At 27.2% G+C, this 26196-nt stretch overlaps 2 protein-coding genes across 15 annotated transcripts in view; both read right to left on the reverse strand.

The window, feature by feature from the left end:
• Window positions 1–523: 523 nt before the first annotated feature.
• Window positions 524–3418, reverse strand: sotv (exostosin glycosyltransferase sotv). Its single transcript, XM_065511757.1, has 3 exons — window positions 1830–3418; window positions 1593–1752; window positions 524–1532 (listed from the first exon to the last, which is right to left on the reverse strand). The coding sequence occupies exons 1-3, from the start codon at window positions 3283–3285 to the stop codon at window positions 1031–1033; spliced, it is 2118 nt and encodes a 705-aa protein (XP_065367829.1). The 5' UTR covers window positions 3286–3418; the 3' UTR covers window positions 524–1030.
• A 1212-nt stretch (window positions 3419–4630) lies between these two features.
• The window catches only part of LOC135959600 (serine/threonine-protein kinase MARK2), a 45277-nt gene continuing 23711 nt past the window's right edge, over window positions 4631–26196 (reverse strand). For 5 of the 14 annotated variants that reach the window (XM_065510574.1, XM_065510571.1, XM_065510572.1 and 2 more), the window contains 8 exons: window positions 25983–26100; window positions 24808–24935; window positions 24554–24710; window positions 22554–22642; window positions 18246–18369; window positions 9481–9633; window positions 8671–8789; window positions 4631–8583 (listed from right to left, as the gene is read on the reverse strand). In XM_065510574.1, coding sequence (XP_065366646.1) covers window positions 8525–8583; window positions 8671–8789; window positions 9481–9633; window positions 18246–18369; window positions 22554–22642; window positions 24554–24710; window positions 24808–24935; window positions 25983–26100 — 947 coding nt within the window. In that variant the 3' untranslated portion in view covers window positions 4631–8524. Of the gene's footprint in view, window positions 8584–8670; window positions 8790–9480; window positions 9634–12984; window positions 14701–15735; window positions 17651–18241; window positions 18370–22553; window positions 22643–24553; window positions 24711–24807; window positions 24936–25982; window positions 26101–26196 lie in introns of those variants that run through there. The other 9 variants (XM_065510575.1, XM_065510580.1, XM_065510568.1 and 6 more) reach the window with 5 other exon arrangements.

Here is a 26196-nt window from a genome sequence, read left to right on the forward strand (position 1 = left end):
ATTTGTAAATCTGCAATTACACTCTGTTAAATACAAGGCGGGATACGGGATATCAAAGGCGACATCCTCAGGTGTGCAACATTTTGTAGAGGTCTTGATTTGAATAAATATGGACATATTTTAATGCATGTTACTTTGTTATAGAGCAATCAGTTATCTTATACTATAAAAGATCTTTAGGTTTTGAAATTTTCGTTTTTACCTTAACTTTATTTGTTGTCCAAAATTCAAATTAGAATTGCCTTTTTTAAGTTTTAATACATTTTTTTTTTAATTTCTCATATAAACTAATCACCTGGGGGGTTATTATGTAACTCATTTCGAAAAGAAATTCGTTCGAATTTGTATGCTTTATACATTGTATTTCGAAAGTGTTTCGTTTCGAATCGAATTACATAATAACCCCCCTGTTTTCTGATATTTGCTAATGTGTGCTGAATTTCACAAAATCGCGAAATGGCATAAAAAGAGGCGATACATTTTCGAATTCGAACATTTTTTTGAATAGAGTAAAGGAGAAAAGTTAACTATCGCATACATTAATATGTCATTCTTTATTTAAATAATCGAACCCTTGGGCCATATATATTTTTACAATAGAAATATAAGAAACATAAAATAAACCTTAATTGGGAATGCAAATGAAATAGAAAACTATTAAACATAGCATTTGAGTGTTTAGTGAAGTTGGCAAATAATATTTTATGCTAAGCATTCAGAGTAACAGATAAAACTTAAACTTAAGAATGTACTAAATATAAATATGTAGCTACGTTATTTTATTACAAAGAAGTGTATTTTTTATGATTCTTGAACTTTTTCTAACATTTGAAGCCTCAAACTCAAAATGTTTCACTTAAGGTAACTTAAAAGTATATTTTATAATGAATTTCATTGTTTTTAATATTTTTTATACTGGGTTCAAAAGCGTGAGTGCTTTGAATGCATTCGTTTATATGTATTTGTATTTATCAATCACTTAAATTTAAGTTATTTATACATATGTATTTATTATGTATAATGATACCCTTTATAGGGTACCCATATCACTGAATCTTTTTAACTTTTCTGGGAAATTGTCTTTAAATAAGACAGGATCCGCTCTAAATTCTACAGTACGTAGTGGCATTCGACCATAGATATGTGAGAATTCATCAATACATCTTGACCGTTCGCGCATATGATTTAAATCGGCAGATAACATTTCATTATTAGCGCATTCGGGGCATTTAAATTTTTTTCGAGGCGTTACTTTTATTGGTGGCTTATTGGTGACATTAGATACCAAGAAATTCATTGCAATATCCTCACAGTTCATGCGACTATCTACAATCTCCCTTATAACATCTGGCATGCGATGTGTATACATATGACTCCAATATTTGTGGTGAAATGCTGCACCTGTTAGTACCATAGAAATTTGATTTGTCCATTCGGACTCATAACGCCAATGAGAAGTTAAATTTTCCCATACATGCAATCGACTAGGAAAGCCCACAATTCTATCAGGAAATTCACGCCACACTTCGTAGCTGTAATAAAAAACAATTAGATATTTTTAACAAATTGTAAGTGTGAGTAATTTTTCTTACCCAAATTCTACTTCATCGTCTGTTAACATGTTAATGTCATCATCAATTGTCAATATCGCTTCCGTTTCTATATCCTTGTATGGGAAAAAACGATTTGAAAGTCTGTTATTACGGGTTTGTATAATCTTTATTGGTCTAGAAATGGCTGGGAAACTTGATACTAAAATATAATACAAAAAAAAAAAAAACATGTTAATACACAGAATATGTCAATATACATAAATACAAGTTACTTACGTAATGGCGGCGATTTTTGTTGATTATTCCAGATGACAAGTATCGCATGCAATGAAGGTACTAAAGACAACTTTTCTATCAATATGAAAAGACTTTCTACACGATCATACGTCAAAATAACAGCGGTAAATCCATCTGAACGACTTACAACACGCGACAAAAATAGTGGATTTAGTGCAACTCCATTCGAGCTATCCACAAAGTTCCAATGCTTTCTATTTCGTTCATTGTGCGGAAACATTCGGGATTGCAAGTATTCTAATGTTGTTAGTGTCAGAGCTCGAATTCCGTTAAAGTAGTTGTTGTACAGTAGACGTCCCTGACGCTTCATCTCTTCGATTTTGTCCAACGATAAACGCTTAATTCTTTCCATTATCAGGTGTAAATCTGGTTCGCGTATCCTTATGGATGCCAACGACCAATCAATCACGTCTTCAAATGGTAAAATGTAGCTGTCAACTACAATTATTGGAATACAGTTAAAAGCCAACATTTCCAATAGGTCCGGTTGTCCTAGTCTTACGCCAACCCCCAATAAACAGAATGTACCTTTTGATAAAACTTCAGGATATTCGAATTTATTCTCATTACTACCCGCTAAACAACGTTCAGTACGGATTGCTTTATCACCGCACTGTTGCAGCAATAAAATGTCAGTTGGATACTCATCCAATACACTTCGTATTGTCCACAATAGTTTTGGTAAAATATTAAGTTGCGTTACCACTAATGAATATTCCCCTGATGGTGTACTTCGAGCAGTTGGGTGATTTCGCAACAACGGACTCCAGACTGGAATAGAAACATCAAAGCCTCGTCTATACGACCATGAATCAAAACCAGCTCCCACAACCATAGCATTGTCCGTGTTTACATCAATAACAGTGTTGAACGTGGGATAAGATCCAGCTAGCATATTGAACAACACGTGATTTTGGCCATCATTCCAGTATTCTAACGAAGCCAGTGCCCTATTTACCAAATCAATGTTTACACTATTTTGATTTATCAAATCGATACTCGGTACAAACAGGCATGCCTGATTAGGGTTTGAGGTGTAATATGGACTCTTGACTATGGTACGCAATATTTGGTAAAATTCCTGCGTTAACGGGGCGGCTTCCACACCAGAACTCGCATCAGCGTACTCCACTAAGGGGTAAACATAAATGCTAATCCGATCGTGCCCACATCGATATGGGTCCACACAAGTCCATATCGAACAATTTGAGCGACGCACCTTTGATCTATCAGCGCTTTCGGGCAATCTCACCTCTGTGATGTCGTTAAAATCCAATGATATCCGGTTAAAGTTTCTCAAATCACTTTTTAAACGCTGAGATTTGTAGATAACATTATACACAGACAGACCACTTAATACAATGGCTGATATTAATAATATAACATATATATTTTGTTGACACTCATTGCGTATGAGCGCAAATTTATTAATCATATTGATTTAGTAACTAAATTTTAGTTGCTTCTTTTAATGGCCAAATTATATATATACATAGAGAAGCAACCATTTATTTATACTTCCACACCAACATTTTTAAATATTTACTTTCAGCAACAACAAAAATCACTTCCTTTTCGTGTTATCAGTATCTATCATCACAACATTTAGTGACCACAACTAAACAACTGTTCACAGCTGTATTCTATGGCAAACGTCAAACTCCATACATAAAAAATAATTCGCCGCAACAGCAAATGTCAAAAATAAAGGAATTAGCCTGATTTCTTCGTGCTGCCACCTAGTATGAAAACATTTATAATTTTATTGTGTTCAGTGTTGTCAACCTCTTGATTTTAAAATAACACATCATAGATGGAGGTAGTGTATTAATTTTGCAGTTTGCACTAATACTTAGTAATAGTGCAAAATTAGTGCAATCATTTTGTTCATATTTAGTGAGTTAAAAAATGTTGCACTCAAAATTAAATTAGTTGATTTAAAGAAATGCAATCATCAGTTTATTGCAACTTTTTTTTCAGCACTAATTTGAGTGCAACTTCAAATTGTGCACTAAATTTTTAAGTTCAAAATGGTTTAAGTTTATTTCTGTACACTAATTTAAAACTTAAAACTAATACTTCATTAAAAATAACAAAAAAATATTTAAAATTTTTATTTTTCAAATTTGGATTCAACAATTTCATGACCACTCATTTTTGAAAATTTAGTGATAGTATGTTTAATGCAGTTTTTTTTTATTGCAGATTTTTGCACTAAATCTTCGTTTAGTGATAGTGAAATAAGCATTATTATATATATTTTTAGTGAAGTTCACTAATTTTAGTGAACTTCACTAAAGTATATTATTAGTGAAGTTAAGAAACTATGTCACACATGCAGTTATATTTAAAAAGAAATATGTTAACCAAATTTAAAAAAAATTACTGCTTTGCTTATATTTCATAAAAAACTGTATGAGATTTGTGGTGGCAAATCAGCCTATGAAACAGTTTTCAGGCAGAGTTAGAAAACTTAAGTTTTAACGTCACAAATTTGTTGATACCACGTTAATGAACTATTTTACATACCATTCCTATTCAAAATTAGATTTTCAATTATAATCGATCATTCTGGATTCTGATATAGCGATATCCGTCTTATAGCTTAGCTTACGAACATGAATTTTACATCAATAATTCGGTTATGGTGCCGAATAGGTTAATATTGAAAATCGGTCCATTTATGTAATAATTTATAAATATGTGAAAATCAAATATGTTAATATAGCTTACCGCAGGTTCTAAATATGTTCCATATTCGTAAATAAAATTAAAAATCATTTGGCCAATGGTAATAGATTACATTTATTTATTTTTTTATTATGTATTAAAGAAGATGTAGTAAGAATGGTGGTTTCTTATTTTTGGAGAAATATGTATAGTGTATGTTTGAATAGTGAGTGTGTTCAACTATTTTCTTTATATTACAAAAACCTTTATTTTATTTATATACTTGAATGTATTTATTTAAGTTCATAATGTTGAATATGTCGTTTATTATATTAAATACTAGAAATACTATTTATTTTAAAATCATAAGCAGATAACTAAATGTACATTGTACATTCTTTTAAAGTCGTTTGAAATTCGGCATAAAATTATCTAATATGATATAAAATACTAATACCGAATAATTGATAGCCAAGTTATACGAAATGTCCCAATATTTGGATAAACAGACATTTAGCTAAAATATACAGTAGTTTTCGTAGAATATATGGTTTGGGAAAATATCTATCCGATATTAGTGTTTGATGTCTTTTTAGAAAGAATAATTTATTTGTTTCGAATGTCTAAAAACGATTCCTTAAATCGCCAAATTTTGTTAAAAATAAAATTCACATTTTCGACTTGGGATTCGGTTAGTTTTAGGGCAGGTCCAATGTATACTTGTAGCTCAGCTAGTTGGTTATATTTATGTCTCTCTTCTATATATTATTTTGTTTTCGTTTTAGAATTTTATTTATGTATACGAGTAACTCAAAACGAAAATGTTCCAAAATGAGTGCTAAATTCATTGTAATTCGAAGATTTCCTTTCGAATCCAATTAGGTAGGTAACTGAGAGGCAAACACCTAAGTCTGTTGTCAAAATCCTAATTCATTAGAATGTGTCAAAAGAGAGTAATTTTGTTTAATGTTTTTCACTGACATTCCTCCGTCTCCTTCCGTTCTATGTATTTATTCTATGGATAAGACTTTCCCTACTGTTCCGTAAACTGAATTCGAAAAATTTACTTGTTTTCAAAGTTAAGTTTTGTTAAACGAATTCAGGTTGTTTATTTTATAATTTGTGGTCGGATAATAAAACTCTTATAATAGTTAATTTTTAAAGGTTTTCTAACAATTTCAAGTTAGTTTATAAAATATTTATTTATGTATATTTCTTTTTGTATAAAAAGACTTTCACTGCAATTTTCAATCGAACAATTTTACATGAAGAGAATATTAAAAAAATACATTTCTTTAAGATTCAATTTGATGGCGTTTTTTAAGTGTTTGATATTTAGAATAATTTATTCCAAGGTTTTTCAAAACAATAATATTGTGATTTATAAATTGTTCGTGTTTAAAACGATTCAATGAATAGATGACCAAGGTGGCTACTCACTCCGTAATTCAATTCAAATTCGAAAATGTTTTGTTTCGAATCTAAATAGAGAAAACAGAGAAACAACTACCAGCTCCGTATGTTTTATATCTACAGTGAAAATCAAAAAAAAAAAAACTGATAAAAACGGCGATTTACACTGTCAGAAAATCATATATTACAAACGATTAATCGGCTAGCTTAGCATTTACGAAACTGTATTTAAAATAAATTAATAAAAGAATATTAATATGTAGTAAAAAAAAAACTTATAATCCTATAAATATAATAAACAATTGATCTTTATTAATGATTAAAATGATGTTTAATTAGATAAGATCGTCGGGTCGGCTCTGGTCAAGTCAAGTACATAATTTAATTGTCATATATTGTATTAAATGGCGCACTTACAGCGACCCTAATGTTTTTTTATTTTTTAATACAGAGCTATATTGGATGAACATAAATAAAAATATGATACATATGAATGCATTTAATGCAACCTACATTATACATAAATAAGTATACCAATTAAATAATTATTCAATTAAAATAATAAAGAAGTTTCATATAAGCTCATATTCAAGAATCTCAATATCGAAATATTTTGATATAGCTGACTTAATACATACATATGTATATAAGTAAGTATGTACATAAGTCAAGCCAAGTGTGCGCAAGAATGATGTACATGAGCTTAAATGAAATCCACTAAATTTTGTATTTTATTTTAATATATTTTCTTTAATAATATTTTTTCTCCATTGTGCATTTATAACTTTATACTACTATATATTATTTTGTTCTTAGAAAATCTTGTTTGTTTTACACATTACTATACATACGAGAAGTATACATATGTATGTATATATGTATGTATGAATTTATGTATGTTTGTTATACTATATATTTTAACAAATTAATTTTGTTATTTATTTCTTTCTTAATATTTATATTTACAGCTACAGACAAATCAATAAGGTTATATATATTTTTTAAAGATAGCCTTCTTTTAGGTCACAGCGAACAAAATATTACTGTCATATTGTTGTAAATGTGTCGCAAGGAATAACTCACAACGTTATATAGTCCCGAACATGACACAACAACATAAGGTACACTCAGTAGAAAATAAATTCTCAATTAAACAATTCTTGTAACGTCAAACAAAAGAAATAATATAATAACATTAAAATCAAAGTTTGACGTTAAAGAGCTAAATATTGAAAACTTTCCCTACAATTATTGTATCATGGTCCCGAACACAAAAATTCAAGAGAGAGCAGTAAATTTGTCAAAATTTCTTAAAAATTTCAGTGACAATATTTTGTAACTAAAAATGATATTTTCACTGAAAATTGAGAAATATTTTAAAGAATTTACTGCTACCGCTATTGTTTTGTGCACTTTGAATAAGGACTTGTAGTGTTTGAGACCATAGAGAAACACACATAGATCGGAAATACTCCTGTCAAAGACCTAACTCAGTTGTCATGAGAATGTATTAGTAAAAACAACTATGTGAAAACAAAAACAAAAAAATTACTCAAAAATTCACATATAAGAAATTTTTTAATATGTAATTTTTTTCTATTTTCCTCGCTATGTGCTTTTCTCTATGTTTGAGACCACAGAGAAATAAACATAGGGCGGAAATGACTAATTTTATTCAATTACTTAAAATAGTCACATATTCTAGTGTTGTTTTGGTTTTCACATAGTTGTTTCTTAATAATACATTCACACCACTTAGCTTTTTGACAACTGAGTTAGGTCTTTCACAGAAAAGTTTCCAATCTACATAGGTTTTAGACAATTATATTAAAAGTTAATGGTTGTGAATATTTTTGTGTCATATTGGCAATAATTTCGATCTTTCCTAAAATTTAGTTTAAAAAAAGTTATACATAATATTGAATATTGATAAATATATTTGACCTTATTGCATTGTCAGTAACTGTATATGTTTATAGCAGTGTCCTGATGAATATATCATTTGCGAATATATTGTAGGAATTTCAGTCAAACAGTACGTATTGATAAACTGAATACGGGAAAAATAATAAATTATCAAGTCTTCAGATTCTTACCAATTTCACTTAGAAAACTGAATGTTAACGTCTTTTGTTAACTTTTCTGAAGAACCAAAATACGGAATTAATTCCGCTTTCGATCGGAAGAGAATTCTGCGACAAAAATTTATAAAAACGACTCGATCTTTTATCACTGGTAGGAAACTGATGACTTAATATGTATGTATATATTTTTTGTCTTAGCTCATCGCATTGTTTGGGTGGTATTTCTACAGATTTTGTCCAACGGGACACTCCAATGTATAGTAATTATGTATGGATTTGTATGTAATTTATGCTTGCATGCACTATTGTTATTTAAATGAGGAAGTAAAAAGGATAAAATGTAGGAGGAGTGTACGTATGTATGTATGTGTGTGTGTGTGCATGTGTCTGGGATATATAGTGATTTGATGAGAAGAAAAAGGATAGTTGAATAAAGATGGTAAGGGGTCTCTTTCAAAAAGTTGACTCGTTACTTTTGCTTAGACTCCTCCCCTTCTCCTGACAAAATCACAGACGTAGATCAAACGCAATACGTGACGCAATATTTTTGAAACCTATGCTAGTGCCTATATATTGAAAGGAAAGACAAAAACACAAAAATAAAATATAAAAGAAAATTATCTTTAAATTTAATTAATAAAATTAACAATTACCAGAAATGCGTTTAAAACGAACTCCATTTAGTGACAGACGTGGTAGCTTACAAACTTCTATTTCCCACTGTACTAACGAGTCAGTATTAGGATCGCCATGAACACACCACAAAACAAACCTTCAAACAGAAATGGAAAGACATACAAAATACAATACAATACAGCAAATTAAATTTCAAACTATTTAAGGGCAAAATTATGTAAATGAGGTTTGTTGTTAAATGAGTGACGTGACGTGACGCAACGCAAGTTAAATTCAATTCTCTCTGCAGGGTTGGTTTTGGAAACAGATCTGACTACATACATATATATCATTCATTCCACGAAAGACCTATTTGGAGCCATTTCCAGTATTCATTTTTCTAATTATGAAAAACTCGCGATTTAATTCTCGATTTTTGAAAAATGAGAAAATATCTTGTAATGCTGTGGTTCGATTGTGAAAAAAAATTTTTAACGCGTTAATTTTTAAGTTTTTTTTAGTAGGTATGTATGTATGTTAAAAAAAATTCGCCGATTTCAAATTTTTTAAATATATCCCATCCAAGGTAAAATTGTATGCTTAAAACGATGGCAATGTAGGTTTACGATGAATATTTCGATGTGTGGTATAAAAATCTGAGCTACAGAGCTCCCTATTATCTGTAGAGTTACGCTCACTTCATACATCTAGTCAATCCCAATCAGCTATTAATAAAGAAATAAACCTAACGAACGTTACAAAACTGAAAGAAATTGTTCCTTCCTAAAAATTAAATTTTAAATACTATACTAAACATTGAAATGTTCAGTTTAAATGTAATAAATTACCTTTCACGTTGCTCGTAGTCACAGTTGTTTTGATCTAGCACCTCTCTTATCTTTTGCATTATTTGATCGGGCATTAAAGGCGACGTTGTTTTCATGGACCAGGTAAAGCGCAGTACTCTGGGCTTAGCCGATTCTTCGGTATTCGAATTGCTGCTATAAATGTTGTAAAATAAATTAAACAAGCGATATAAACATGAGGTTTTTTTGTCATTTAGAGTTTGAGTCATAATTAAAGAAATACTTTAAATAAATTTAGTTAGTGACAAGGATTTTTATCTTGTTCACCTTTTTCTTTTTTTTTTGTTGCTAAATATGTCTTTACATACATTTAATTATGAAACTTTTATTTACTTTTTAACACGTTCCTAAGATTTTTATTAATTAATTTGTTCATATGTATGTACAATAGTTATTAGTATGTTTTTATTTACTTTTCTTATTTTTATATAATTATGTACATGAATTTTTAATTAAAAAGCCGCTAATGCGAATGCGTTAAATGGCTGTTATGATTTAGTTATTTAAATTTAAAAAAAAATAACTTCCCATTATAGGAAATTACATAAGCAAAATTTAACCGCGTGTGTTAGTAAGCATTAATATTTAATGGTCTGCATTTTGTCCTGCTGGACTGATTATTTTAATATGCTACTTGAAAAGTTTATTAATTACACTGCACTTGATTGGGTAACTTCAGTTGGATTGTTTATGTTGAATCGATTTTCCTAGAATAGATCTTGGCCGACTTCATAAACGCAGTAATGCAAAGCAATACTTTGTGACATTCATGAACGCATAAATGTTTTGTAAAGAATCATAAATAAAAAGTTTCACAAATTTGACAGATGCTGCGAATGGACAAGCATTGCCATACAATAATGCCCTTGTTTTCAAAATAATTGCAATTGGGGCCGTTCGTTAATGTTGTACTGTTTGCAGGTCATTGCATCAGTGATGTAAAAATTTACTGCATTTACGAAAGCATCCATTGTTTGTCAATGTACTGCGCATTTGCTCAGTACAAACTAACCATTAATGAGCATCATATGCAAAACGATGCTGCATTCCAAACACGGTCATATTTTCATTTATCATAATAACGTATGAGTAATATTAATTGGAACTAATAACACTCATACGTTGTTATGACGTTTACAAAAATGTTAAGACTTTAAATTGGTTCAAAAACTAAAGCTGACGTAGGGAAATAGTTAGTATCACAGGATTTAGTGTACTCGAGTTTGGGAAGCCGCTTTTTTATACCCTTAATGAAATCACTTTACTATATGAAAATTCTTAGTTTTAAATACTCGGAAAGCATTTAATGTTCATGTCATAATAGCTACTAACTTAATAAGGTCTGTTATCACATTCATTTGATTGTAAAAGACCCAACTACTGACTTCCGTTTAGAGAGCGGATTCGTATAATAGAACGGGATCTAAGTAAACAGTTGGGGGTTTCAGACGGTCTGCTATTAAGTCATATTGTCATTATATATGGGCAAAAACACAATGTTCAAATTTTATTTAAAGAATTCATACTAGATTTTTTTCATAGCACAAGAGAAAGTAGTAAAAAGTTATAAGCTTACTATTGAGTTCAACTTTTAAAACTTTTACGAAGAATCTTGAAAGTACATTAGCAAAATTTTTTTTTTCAACTTTATGAAATTATAACTAACCTTGAATTATGAAAGTTTGCAATTCTGTTGCTAGTAGCGTCATTAACATAAAATTATTTTGTCAAAATCATAAACACTTAGTGCTGATTCACACACGTCAAGTTTGAGCAAATCTTGAGTTTATAGATGAGAGATTGGAAAAATCAAGTTTAATTGAGCAAGTCTTGAGTTTATAGAAGAGAGAGGATAGGAGATTGGAAAGATTTTCTTCTTTTATTCCTCATTCTTCTATAAACTCAAGACTTGCTCAAGTAAATCAGACGTGTGTGAACCAATTAAGACTTAAGAAATAATGAACAGTAAAGGTCGGTTTCATAGATTTTTTTAAATAATCAGCCCAATTATGAATAAAAAATTCCGCGGGAATTTGTTCCCATTGAATTTGAATAGGAAAAATGGTAAAAGGGAAAAACTCCCGGAGAATTTTTATTTATAATTGGGCTGAATGTGTTTTTGCCCATATCGCTCATTTGTTGCAACAAAGTCATAACTCAAAATCCGGGTATTTTGAACTGAGTAATACAAAATATGCGCCGTTTTTTAGTCATTCATATAGTTTTATCAGTTTTAAAAAAAGTCAATTATTTTTTGCATGAGTGTTTTTTCGTTGTAAACGTCAAAATGAAAATTCATGTTTTCTCGTATATTTGACAAGTAAAAATTTGGGTTATATACAGATTAGAAAAATATGCATGATTTGTTGAAAATTTATTGAAGAAATAGTAAAATGTCATGAAACATTCAAAGCTGTTTTTCTCGAAACGACTTTTTTTTAATTATGACGTTGTTGCAGCAAATGAGCGATATACAAGTTATTTTGAAATTTAATAGAAAAATGCCTAGGTACTCTTGAAATTAGTTGAAGTATTCAATTGAATGATAATGAACAGTAAAGGTCGGTTTCATAGATTTAAAAAAAAAAAAACAAAAAAAAAATTGTGTTTTGCCATGAAGTATTCAATTGAATGATACTAAAATCTAATTTTGAATGAATTTATGCTAAAATCTAATTTTTGCTAAATGTATTTTGTCAATTTTTCAACAATGTTAAATCATCTTTTTTGTTGTTTGTTGACTTGGTTGTTAATTTAGTACATTCTAAAACTAACATATTTTTCAATAAATAATTAATTTCACTTTTTGTGAATTTTAAATTATCACTGCCAGTAACAAAGAGTTAAAGATATTTCAGAATAATTATATTTGTATGTATGTATATTGTTTTTATTATCATTATTACCATCATCATATGTATGTATACTTATTTTTATTTCTTTTATCTTTTATCATTGTTGTTATACGCATATTTATTTATTTTCTTTTTTGTTTTATTTATTTTACTTTACTTTTATTGTTATAATTATTATTATATAGAACCTACAATAAAATTACATTTTAATTGAGATTTGTAACAAAACTCTGAGACAACAAAAGACGCGTGGAAAAACAGCTGTAGAAAGAAAATGATAATTTCTCCATTTTACAATTTTTGAATGCCAAAACAAACACACAATTCGATTTATTACTTTATTGTTATCTTAGATTAGATTCATCATAAAAATGTGATTATTTTTCATTTTATATGTGAATGTGTGTGTGTGTGTGTATGTGTCTGGATGTATGTTTGTGGGTGCAAATAAGTAAGTAGAGGAGGAGATCTATTTATAATGGCATTATGCTGATAAAAATTTCATGAATGTGACAGTTCTATTGATTCAGTATAAATCTTACAAAACTTTGTTAAGCTGTCATTTATAGTTATTGAAAAAACTAATGTGTAATATGTAATTAAAAGATAGAACGAAAGAAAAAAAAAACAATTATATTAACAATTAATATAATAAACTTCTTTAATCATTTTTTTGTTTGTTGTGGTTTGTTGGTTTTTTCTTCTAAGACATAATTTTTGAAATACTATTTTTAATGTGGCTTTTTTGTTTTTGTTTTCGTTTTCTTGTTTAACAATTTTAGGGATGTTGGTGTAAATTTGTCTATATAGATTTTTAAAATATAAATTATAAACTAAATAGGATTAAAGGAAAGTTTAAGAGTAGTTAAATTATAACTATTATTAAATAATTATAATTATAATGATATTGGTATAAATCTATTTATAAATTGTTTATGTATTTATGTATGTATGTATGTTTGTTTGTTTGTTTGTATGTATAGTATATTATTTTTTTTATGTGCAACATTATTATCATTATTATGTATTTATGTATTATTAAAAACATAGGCAAACAATTAACAACAATTGTTGGCATGTTTATTTATTTATTTAAGATTTATTTTGTTTTCTTTTTTATCGAATTTATAGTTATAATAACGGAAGATTTTAAATAATATGTATATGTATATATAAAAATAATAATAATAATAATAAAATAGCCAAATAATATAAAAGTTAGGAATTATTAAAGTTAAATTACATATAGACTAATTAATTACTACCCAAAGCATAATACAATGTTAACGGTTTAAAAAAAGAGAAAAAAACTAAAAAAAAGTATAAACAACACAAAAATTGTATATCCTTTTTTCTTATAAGAATGTTAAATCTTTGTGTTTTTCTTTTTTTTTTTTTGTTTAAATTTCTTCAAAAAATAATAATAATAGTACATAGATAGATAGTATGAATCAATTTTTGTTACGCTTTTTTCGGTAAATTTAAATTTAATACAAAAAAAGAAAAAACTAAAATTTAATAATGTTATTTTTGATGTTGGTTGGTTGGTTGTTGGTTGGTTTTTTTCTTCTACATGCTTAAATTGTAATACAATATTGTTTTAACGTAGAAATAAAATGGTCACACTGTTTCAATTTTATCTTTTTTTTGTTGTTTTGTTATTAGTAGTAGTAGGTAGTAGATATTATTATTATTTTACTTTGTTTTAGAAATTATTTCAATTAAATAATTTTAAGGCTTAAAACAAACAAATGTTGTCACAAACAGTTATGAGCAGTGAAATACTAGTGCAGGAATAAACGTGACAGTGACACAAAACATCATTTCATTTAATTTAATTTCATTTTTTTTAAGAGGGTTTGTTTGTTGTTTTGGTTGTCTTAAGGTATAAGTTACAATTCCGTTTTTTAAAATCTTAAATGATTTTTTTTATACAGTTTACATCATTAACTTATAAATGAAAAACAGAGCAAAGCAATTATTATGTATTGTATTAGGAAAGAGAACTAATCTAAACTAAACTAACAGTAAAAACAATGGTGATTTGATATTTTTGTTGGTTGTTTTGTTTTCTTTTTTGTTGTTGTTTAGTCTATAGAGAATTTACATCATTATTTTAAATTTTATAATTTAAGATAAAACAAAATGGAGGATATTTGTTTTTGTTTCTTTCAATGTTGTAAGCTGCTTGTTTGTGTTTTGTCTCTCTGTCTCTCTCTCTCTCTCTCATTCACAATGTATCGCCCTCACCATTCTTCTCTCATTTTAATCACGTTAATTCAATCAGTTCATTCAGTTAACAATTACAATTTATTTTATAGCATTAGTATTTATTTACTGGTTTGGCCTAAAATTAAAGAAAAAAGTAATTATAAAAACAAATTATTCACATTATAAGAGAAATAATATATATGTGAGAATATTTAAACAAAAAAAAAAACAGATTTTCTTTTTTTTCTCAATAAAAATGAAAGAATACGTTTACGATTTTCAATACGACGACGACAAAAGATGTAGAAGAAATTAATAGAGAGAAACATGTTTAAAGAATTAAAGAAAGTATGAAGAAAATTAAGAAGAAAATAGTCTGTCGTATTTAAAGTTTAACAAACAATAATTAAAACACCATAAAAAATAATAAGCATTACAAAATAATAAAAAAAAGAAAATGAAAGAAAAACAAATACAACAATTGTACTCCTAACACGATGTAAAGGTTTTCATTAACTCTTCTAGTTGCAATTGCAGCAAATGGCTGTAGCAGAAATACATAGTTAAACTTTTAACATCAAGTTACTCAGCAGAAAAATGTGAGTTTGATTGAACATCAATTATATTTTATACATTCTAATGTGTAAACTTAGAATTAAACTTTCTTCAGACATCATACATTCTATCTATAAATATCAGTATCAGTATGAAATGAAATGATATTTAATTAGGAAATTGAAACATTGTTTATATGTATGTATTTTATTTCGCTTCTTCAAAAATGCTTTAAATTAATCTTCATATTGTCTTTACATACATATAACACAAGAAAAGAAAGTGTTCAATGAAAAAAAAATCCCAACAATTTGAGTATGTTTAGAATGTATGTATAATCAATCGTACTGCCTATTGCTGCATTTGTAGTTAATAAATAGCTTTCCTTCGTCCCTTTCAAATAAATTTATAGTGTTTTTATTGTTGTTTGAAACATAAATCATTTGATTGGCTTGCAATTAAATGAACATATTTTATATACTATATACGATACATTTATAAAATACGCATACTAACGAAACTTACATTTGTATTCCTTCAATATTAACTAACTAACAAACTAACTAACTAACGCTAACTAACTATCAAATGTGAGAGACAAAACTATTCAGTTAGGTTTTATTTTATTTTTTTTTTGTTTAATTTTATTTATTTGGAAAATGTTAAGCTCTTTGTTATTGTTACTTTTTTTTAATTGAAATTTCAGTTTTTGACGCATGTGACCATTTTATTTTTACAACTACAATATAATATGAATAGAAGTAGATGGATGGACTTTTAATTTACAAATATGTATGTAATATTAATAATAGAATAGAAGTTATACATAAATAAATAAATACATAAACACATTATTTTGCATTGCACATATTATTAAGATGATTATTTATATTAAGGAATAAATAAACTAATAGCAGACAGTTGGGTTAATTCATAATATTAGTGTGCAACTACACTTGTATATTTTTATTGAAAAAACATCGTTTTTATTTTGAAATATTTATAACTTGAAAGAGTGTAAGTGTAAGCAACAATCAAATAGAACGTATTGCAATTTAACATGTTTACATTTAGGTTTTTAATAATAGTAGTAATACATAATAATTTAAATTAACATTACACTAAATACAAACTTAGAATTTTAAATAGAAATATGTAATAAGGTTAATTTTTTGAAAATTATTGGGCCAAAATATAATAAGATGTTTTGAAAAAAGCTTTTTACAATTAGGATTACATATTTAAGGAGCTGACAGAATGCAATACCGACTTTTATTCCCGATTATACAGTGAAACAATAAAGTTTAAGTACACCTTGTAATTTCTTAATGAAACTATTAGTTAATTGTTCCTTAATAGTGTTTAAAAGAGTTATTTATTTTCTTAATGAAACTTGTTTTGTTTAGGTTGCTTTCGCGAGAAGAGAGATTCCTGTGATGACTAAACATGACGCCAAAATAATTTACGTAGTTTGGTCGTCCAAAAAAGCTTTCAAAACGAGAAGAACTCTTTTGAAACTGATCAAAACGATTAGAAATACGCTCCATAAAGATTTGAAGAAGTCAGATTACTTTTGGAACACTGTATTATTAAGTGATGAGTCAAATAAAATATGAAGAAAAATATATGTGTTTGGTTTTCTTAACATATTAGGTGTACTTAAACTTTATTATCGATGTTGTCGGTGTAGGCCAATCAAAAGTAATGAAAATATAAAAATTTTATCAAGTATTTAATGGCTGTTTTGTTTATTTAGTTAGCTATTTATTTAGAAGACAAAAATCCAGTGAATACAAACAACAAATTCAGCAGTCAGCGTTTAATTTTAATAGCAAGTATATTTTGTAGCCATTATAACCATTTCTTAGTTGATTTTAATTTAAATTTAGAATTGGTGTAATTTTCAAAGTAAATCAAGTATATGCTGCTTGCTGATTTATCTTATAAATTTTGGCAAAATATTTAACAAATAGAGTGTATATATACATTTCATTCATTTACAAATTAAAAGTACACAATTTTTATATAATCTAACAGCCTCTCCAGTTGATATCATGATGTATTTTTTGTTTCTCTCATTTATCCTGTGGAGCATCCACAAACATGCACATTGTAGGTATATGTATGTACATAAATGATAATTGTATTTATAATATATTTAATCTTGTTGAATGTATATAGCTGTTGCTTTTTTATTCGATTCGATTTTATACTAACGTTATAAATTATGTTTTAATTGTTATTAGTAGTAGTAGTATTATTTTGTTCTTTAACAGAACTGCGTTCCCTTCGTTTTGGTCTTCAGTGATGCATTTTGTTCCATTCATTCAATATTTGTTACTTTCGTTTGTATTGTATATTTAAAGTGGCACATGCGATCCAAATACAATTATAACTTTTTATTTTATTTATGAATTTTACATTATTTCTTTTAATTATGTCTTATTTATGCAATCAATCAATCAATCCATATATCTTTTAGGAGGAGTGTGTATAATTCATATCTTGCTTAATGTTTGAGTTTTTGGAATCTAAATTAAAAATGGGGTGCTTGTTATAGTAAATCCATTGAGCCATATTTAAAGATTAAAGGATTAACAGTTTAAGGAAAGCAAGGATTAAACAAATTAAATGGGTAACAAAAACAAAACAAAATAGTTTAATAATTATAAAGATTAATTAATAAATAATAAATAAATAAATGTATTAATGGTTACAAACTCAAATAAAAAATGCAACAAAACAGAAACATTTTATTCAAATTCAATTTTATGATGATTGCAAATATGTGTACATGTTTTGAAAATGTTTTAAATTAGAAGAAAAAGCTTAGCAACTAATTTGACAGGTCCATTTTTTAGATTAATCATAATTTAATGTTCTTCTTTGAATGAACAGCTTTTATTTAGAGTAAATACTTAGAATATTTTACAAGTAAGTACAACTACATAATACACTACTACACTTGACACAACAAAACAAATACATATATCATATTTTATAAACGTATGTAGTATGTATATGTTATGTTTGAAGTTTTTTTTTTATTTTTTATATTTTTTTTTTTATTTTAAAAAGACATTCTCTACCTCTAACTTCACTAAATGCTAATTGAATTTCACTTACCGCTTACTGAACCGCGAGGAGAGTTTTGAGAAGAAACTCATGCGACCTGGATGAGGAGACTCCCCGGGCACACCACCTGTGGCTGAGTACTCCAAAGCAGTGTTATTACGTGGCCTAGTTTGACCTACGAAGTTAAATTGAAAAAAAAAATAAAATAAATAAATAAAAGCATATAAAAAACATAACAGATAAAATCAATCAATATACAAGTTATAAGATAAATTTGTAACTTGCACAAAAAAGCAACTTATACAATATCAGAAAAAGGGCCTCCTTATCTAATAATATACATATGTGTATATATTGTTTAAAAACTTAACTTTCGTTCGCAGGACAATATACATACATCATACATATTGACTTTAAAACATACATACATATAAATAGATAAATACTAGGTTCAAAAGCTAAAATTTCAATTCAAAATAAATTCTACAAAAATTGCATCTAATTGTGTGTAAGTACGTATGTATGTATGTATGTATTTACAAACCTAACTGAATATACAATACATAAGTAAGAGAGAATTCCAATTATAGTATAAAACTTGGCATGTTTCTGTAACACGAAAAGTTTACTTTTATTTTTGTTTTTTTTACAGATAATTTCTTAATTATTTTTAAATCCATCTACAGCAATTCAATTTATTTATACAAAAATACATCATAAACTATCGGTTGTTTCTACTAATTGCTCGTAATTGAAAAAGACAATAGGCCAATTCATAGCAGTTGCACATCAGCACTTGTATTTTAATTAGTATTTCATATTACATTACATTACATATTTATGCACGCACACAAATTTTGTTGCTGGTAATTTTTAACACTAAAATATAATATACGACAGACAAACAGTTACCGTTTATTGTTTTGTATTGAACACACATTTATTGGTTAAGTTTAGCATGAGTATTTAAAATTTTCTCTCTTTTTCACAGTGCATAAGACTATAAATTAAAAGGAATTTAGTGTAATAAATAAAATGAAAGATAAATGACTTGTTGATTTTAATTAATACATGTGTGTTCTTTTTTCTATATCTTCATTTTCTTTATTGTTTTCCGTTATTTTTTTTAAATAAATACAACGTATGAAATATTGCAAAAGCACTTAGAAATATTAAAATACACTATATGCCAGCTTTGAATTGCCCTGATATAAGGCATACGAACGATTTTACGAAGCCATGCCAATTCGCTACCTTGATTTTCTAAAATTACATGTTTTCAGCTTAAAAACAAGTAAGAGAGCTATCGATATATTATATACCCTTCACCAAATTATAATTTAAGGTAAGATTGAAAACAATTTTTAACAAAAGAATTCTGGTTAAAAAATATTTTTCCAAATTTTTACTCATTGTCGGTACGAATTTCTATAGCTTCACATACGACATTGGATATGTATTTGAAATCTCTATTATTATATATGTATTCATATTGTCTATGTTAATGACTTAGTAATCCAGATACACAGTCCTGTCACACATTTTGTTCGGAATGGTTTTTATTCTCATCAATTTTGTTTTAGGTTCTTCAGATTCCGTGTTATTTATTATTTTTTTATTTAATAAAAAGTGAAGTGTATAATAAATGTTTTTTTTTTGTTTCATCAGCCAATACGGAGGTTAGATGACAAATTGAGAATGATTTGAAATCAAAGCCTTTCTCCAATATTGCGACAATGGCTTTATGTTGGCAGCGAGCCGATTACGAGGATTTGAGGTATTCGCAAGATTATATAAATCTTGACATAGTCTAGGCATAATAAGGGTTGCGTACTATTGAACTTTATATTGGTTTTAAGGTTATCTTAAGCACATTAAATTAAAATTTCAATATGTATTAAGTCAAATTTATTATTTAGCGACTGATTCAGTCTAAATGACCTAATTTTATTGTTGTACAGTGAAAAATTTTAGTTGGGTTGACAAAAATTCTGCTATTACGATCATAATTTTATTTGTCGACTGATTACTGATGCTAGAATAAAACAAGTAAGAGAGCTATATTCGGCTGTGCCGAATCTTATATAGGCTTCACAAAATTATACTTCAAAATAAAATTTTCAGGTAAACAAAATTTATTTTTTTGCATTTTTTAATTTTTTGGAAAAAAAAAATTTCGATTGTTTTTTTAAATTTAAAATTTTTTTTTAAATTCAAATTTTTTTTTTTTAATATTTAGCGAAAAAAATTTTTGAAAAAAAAATTGGGTTATAAAATATTTTTCCGATTTTGACCCATTATCCCATCTCGAAGATATCTGAGGTCCTCAGAAAATTGATTTCAACAGACAGACAGGCAGACGGACATGGCTTAATCGACTTCGATATCTATAAGGATTCAGAATATTTATACTTTATAGGGTCGGAAATGAAAAATGTAGAAATTACAAACGGAATGACATATATTTATAAAAATCTATAAATATACACACAGCCTCAAAAGTAAGTAAACACCAGTGAATTTTTTGAGTTTTTTAAGATTATGAAAATCATTATAGTCCGACTTAAATCTTTTTTCACAACCGAATCTATTATTTAGACCAATCTCCAACAAACCGAAACTTTTAAATTTTAATCAATGAATAGATTTGAGGATTTTCATTATCTTCAACAAAAAAAAAAAATCAAATAATTTGTGGTATTTACTCACTTTCGAGGCTGTGTGTATTTTTTTTATATAAAAACAAACACAAACAGCGGGAATTCAACCCGCAACCCTCTTATTTATTTATTATTGCATATGTGGAGTACTATTATTGTGGGAGTCTTCAAACTTTGTGTGAGCTGTGAGAACAACGTTTGCCGGGACAGCTAGTAACTGATGAAATTAATAACATCAGTTACTAGGTAGAATCCTATGTGGAATATTCTTAATGAATTTAAGCCAATAAATACGTTAGTGAATTTTAACAATTTTTTTTTTATTTTGAATCTGAATTTATATACTATAGACATTTCGAGCGCTATCAATTAATTTGGCCTCATTAAAATGTACAGTAAGTGAAATGGCCTTTGCCTTAGAACCAAAATATATTTAGAAATGTTATCTAAAAGCAAACTAAACTTTGGCTCAATATAAATGGTGACATCCTAACATAACTAATAATATTTTAGCTTATATGCAAAACCCCAGTTTTAAATAATTTACAAGATAAGCAAAAAGTAAAGTGTTTTTATTTTAACTTATGCCTTTTAATCACATCATTCTAAAAAATGTTTGATAGAAGTTTGATTTTTAATTTTTCCTTAGTTACAGGGTTTTGCATTTAAGCTAATGTACTTTAGTGTAAATTAGTCATTGAAAACTACATTATTTACTAGCATTACTAATTTTCATTAGTCATTCCTGTTCAAACATCCCCTGGTTGAAATAGGTTAAACAAATTAAAAAATAAACATGAGTTCAAGCAAGGAATTAATTAAAAATTAACTGTAAATAAAACAATAAAAAAAAACTATAAAATTATTAAAAACATATATGTATGCATATGCAAAAAATAGCTAATAACTTAAATTTAAGAAATCAATCAATAAAATATTATTTATATTATGATCAATAAACAAAACTAAGTATAATAAAATATATGTATTGTATGTATGTATGAATATAATAAAATAAAAAAAAGTAAATGATCAAATAAATGATTTGAAATGATATGATATGAGAGAGAGAGAAATTGTTTGTGATAGCTTAATTTAATTTGATTGTTCGTTTGCAATTTATTATTTATATCAATTATCATGGCATAACCAGAAAGAAACAGGTTAGAGCAAAGAGATTTTTGTTTGTGTATTTTGTATATATCGAGTTAAATAAATATGAAAATAATACGAATGAAAAATAATACAAAGATATTTAAGATTTAAGTAGAGATAGGTAGTTAGAGTAGTAGTGGATACAGAGATATACATGTAGATGAAGAATACACAATACAATCAATCTAGCAAAAAAAAGTGCATTCTTCCCATAAAGTACAGAACAACGGTACACAACAGAACAGAACAAGAAGAGAACTTCTTACATACATATGTAAATTAGAATTGAATATTATTATTAAATTTTCGATTAAAGTTAATTTTTATCACGCCTGATATCAATCAAATCAAATCAAATTTTATTTCATACACTTTGTTACATAGCAAAATTATTTCTTTAATACGTTAGTTATTTATAACCTGTTTCATAAAAAAAAATCTTCAAATTAAAATTATCTTAATTGTAATAAAACAAAAAAACAAAAAACTTTTTTTGAACAATCAAATTAGGAATTGTATCGATTTGGTTTTAAGCAAAACTCACCCGAATGAAAGGTTGAACGTGATGGAACATTCCTGGGAAAATGTCTGCCAGATTTAACAGCCGATGTCACTCTAAGATCGTTGAACACGCTATGGGTTCATATTCATTCATTCATAATTTTTGTTTGGTTTATTAAGGCATTATTATAGTAGTGGCATTTTGCGGGTTATATTTTTTTTATTTTTTTGGTTTAATATACACAATCATATTCCAAAAACAATCAGGTGAAAAAAATACAATAAATAGAATTCATTTCAATATTTTTAGAATAAATCATGCGAGCAGCGACCAAAGCAATTGATTATTTTTTTTCATTTAGTTTATTATTATTATTATCATTATTATTTGTTTTTATGATGAATTTGTTGTTGTTTGGTGATCGCGATTTTTTATTTATTTTTTTGGTTGTGGTTGGTGTCATCATGCAAAAAGAAAATTATTAAATAGAAAGAAAAAAAGAAACAAAAATCGAAATAAAAATCAATAAATTAGGAACATGTTATACGTACGTATGTATATAAATTTATGTATATATATATATAAATGTAAATGTTTAGAGATTAAAATTATAATGTAAATATGTACGACACATTTTCTTCAAAGACTACGACTACTACGAAATATGTACATACATATGTGTGTTGTGGCTGTTGAACAGACGACAGATTACAAAAATTAATAATAAAATAAATTGAAACGGAAAAAAACAAAAAAAAACACAAAACTAAATCTTGTGAAAAGGTGAAAATAATAAATATTTACAAATAATACAAAAAAACAAAAACACATGAAAAAAGTTAATTTAAAAGTTTCACAAAGTTAGTGAGTGATACTTGATCATCACCAACCCAAAAATTATCCTTTGACAGAAAAAAATGTTAACAACAAGACTTCTTCTTTCTTCTTATACCATCTATCTAACAACATATCTTGTTAAAAAAAAAACGTTAAAAGAAAATATGCTACTTAACACCCTAACGAGTAAGCCGCCTACTAAACTAGATATGCTCCTATATTAATTTGATATATACTCCATATTTAGAACGTGTATAAAAAAGGAACAAACAAAACAAAAAGAAATAAATAAAACTTGAATTGTATTAAATTATAGCCCTTTTTTGTTTTGTTTTGCTTTGTAATTAATTAATTAATAAGCATTAATTTAGTTATCTCTTTTGTTTTGGTAAATAGATTTTTTTTATGATTAACTAGTAAGTAGTATTGAATTGTCTTAGATTATTTTATATACTCACCGAGATTTGTAAGATTTTTGAGGGCATTTTTAATTGTAGAACCATTTTGAAGATTTAGAAGTATAATTTTTTTGTTTGCAAAAGAAGTTTTACAATTGATTTAATGATAAAAATAAAAAAATAACAAGATAAAAATGAAATATCAAAATAATTAGTGCTGTCAAAGTTGATGGTTTTTAATGTGAGATTTATTATTAAAAAGAGCAAAAGGCCTAAAAATAATAATTTTTATTTTTTTGATTTTGATTTGTTGCTAATAAAAAGCCATAAGATAATTCGTGTATGCATGTTTATTAAAACTGACCCAAGAGCAACAAGAAACTTTATGGAGTTGATGTTGATCAAGTTGTTTTAATGCTATCCACCAATTTACTAATAATAATTATGTTTTTTTTTTATTAATTAGTAGTACGAGTATAGTAATGAAATATAATGTAGTAGAGTAGTAGAGTGTTTGTTATAAACAACAGATTTGATATGAGGAGACATACATACATTCATATATGTATATGTACTTTGCTTTTTGAAATGTTTGAAACAACATTTAGACAAAAGTGTTAGGAATGAGTGAGTGAGTGAATGAATGAATTAATATGGGAATGAGTGATTGATTCAAGTACTTTAATACTTAAAATAAAATGACAAAGAAGAACAAGAAGAAGTAGAATGTTGAGGATGGTTATGGGAAAGTAAAGTAACAGGAGTAGGAAATGAAGCGGAAAACATTTAGACACGACGTATACATACTTTGAATCTGTTGAAATTGCATTTGTTTTCTCGGTTGAAGAAGTCTTCTCGTATAGAGTTGTTGAGCGTCGTGGCATCATGCTTACAGTAGCCGAAGGACGATTACTGTTTGGTGGATCGTATTTGGGCGTAGAACGTGGTTTGGGACTACTAATAGCTGTAAAATAACATATAATTTATATAAATAACAAACACAAATAGTTATTTACACTCATTATTTAGATTATTATTATTAAGTATAACTTTGAACTTACATGTATCTGCTGTTGCTAATAATTTATGTGTGGCAGATGCCGGCCTTTGATTTTGGGCCGAAAGACGAGCTGTATTTTCTTTGATTGTAGCTGAATCTATGGTGTTTTGGCGCTTAAAGTTGCTACTTCTGCAACAGTGATGAAATATAAAAATTAATAAAGTTATTGTAGGAAAATTACAAAGTAGCAGACAGTTTTGACATCAACTTAACAATGATTTATCAACTAAAAGTGCATTTTATTCAACATTTTGCTGATAAGGGTCTATAAATTTACATATGTATATGGAGGGACTATATTCAATAGCCTCTATCTTAGACTTCCTGGAAAACGAGTTTTGTTTATGGCAAAATATTCAGCAAACAAGCCCACATTTCAAAGAAAAAAAACTTATTTTTTGGAATTTAATTGACTTTTTTGTAATTCATTTATCTTAACATAATTATATTTCTGAATTCAAAACCTAAAGGTCTGTCATAGAATTCCAATCCGATCGAAAGTGGAATTAATTCCGTATTTCGCTTCTTCAGAAAAAGTAAAACAAAAATTTCATTCGGAATGTCATATTAAACCGAAGAAAAAATCCTTCTGTATTTAATAAAATTGCCAATAATGAAGAAAATAAAAAAAAAATAAAATAATTTATATGTAGAATTTAAGATAGAGTCTTTTGAATATAGTCCCTCGATATGAATTTAATTTTTATTGAACTATGCCTATATAAAACATTTGTTATGGAAACTCTGCAAAGTTCAAGGTTAATTCAAGGATTGTAAACAAATGTCCAAGATTTATTTATATGTATTTTTAATTCATTCGAACTTATCAAATTATAATTAATTGAAGTAATTTAATCTGGCTCAAGTTCGGATGTAATAATTTTAGAAGATTACATTGAAACGTAAATTAACTTTACAGACCCATAGCTGATAGTAATGCCTTTTTCTGTAACGGAATCATCTATTTAACTCAGATTTTGTTGATAGTTTTCTAAAAATTATTATCATTACTTGTTAATTTTACTTTTCCATGTATTCTTCCAAAAATGAATACAATTGCACAGATTAAATTACTTCAATTAAATATTTATGTTGGATATCAAATTGCAAAATCAGTGAAAAAATTATATACATACATATGTATGTATGTATGTATGTATATACAAATAAACTTACATTGAAGATCTTTCTGCAGATGATCCAGTACCAGCAATTGCATAATTAGTGCTGGACGGAACGGTACCAGCTGTTCCTGTGGTAGCAACTTGACCAGCTGTATTACCAGGAGCAACACCTTTAACGAAAAGAACACAAAGAATTTAATTTTTTTCTCAATACAAATAAATACACACAAAAATAGCAAAAACAAAATTAAATAAACAAATTAGAA

Source organism: Calliphora vicina, chromosome 5 (genome assembly GCF_958450345.1).
Source record: "Calliphora vicina chromosome 5, idCalVici1.1, whole genome shotgun sequence".
Lineage (NCBI taxonomy): Eukaryota > Metazoa > Arthropoda > Insecta > Diptera > Calliphoridae > Calliphora > Calliphora vicina.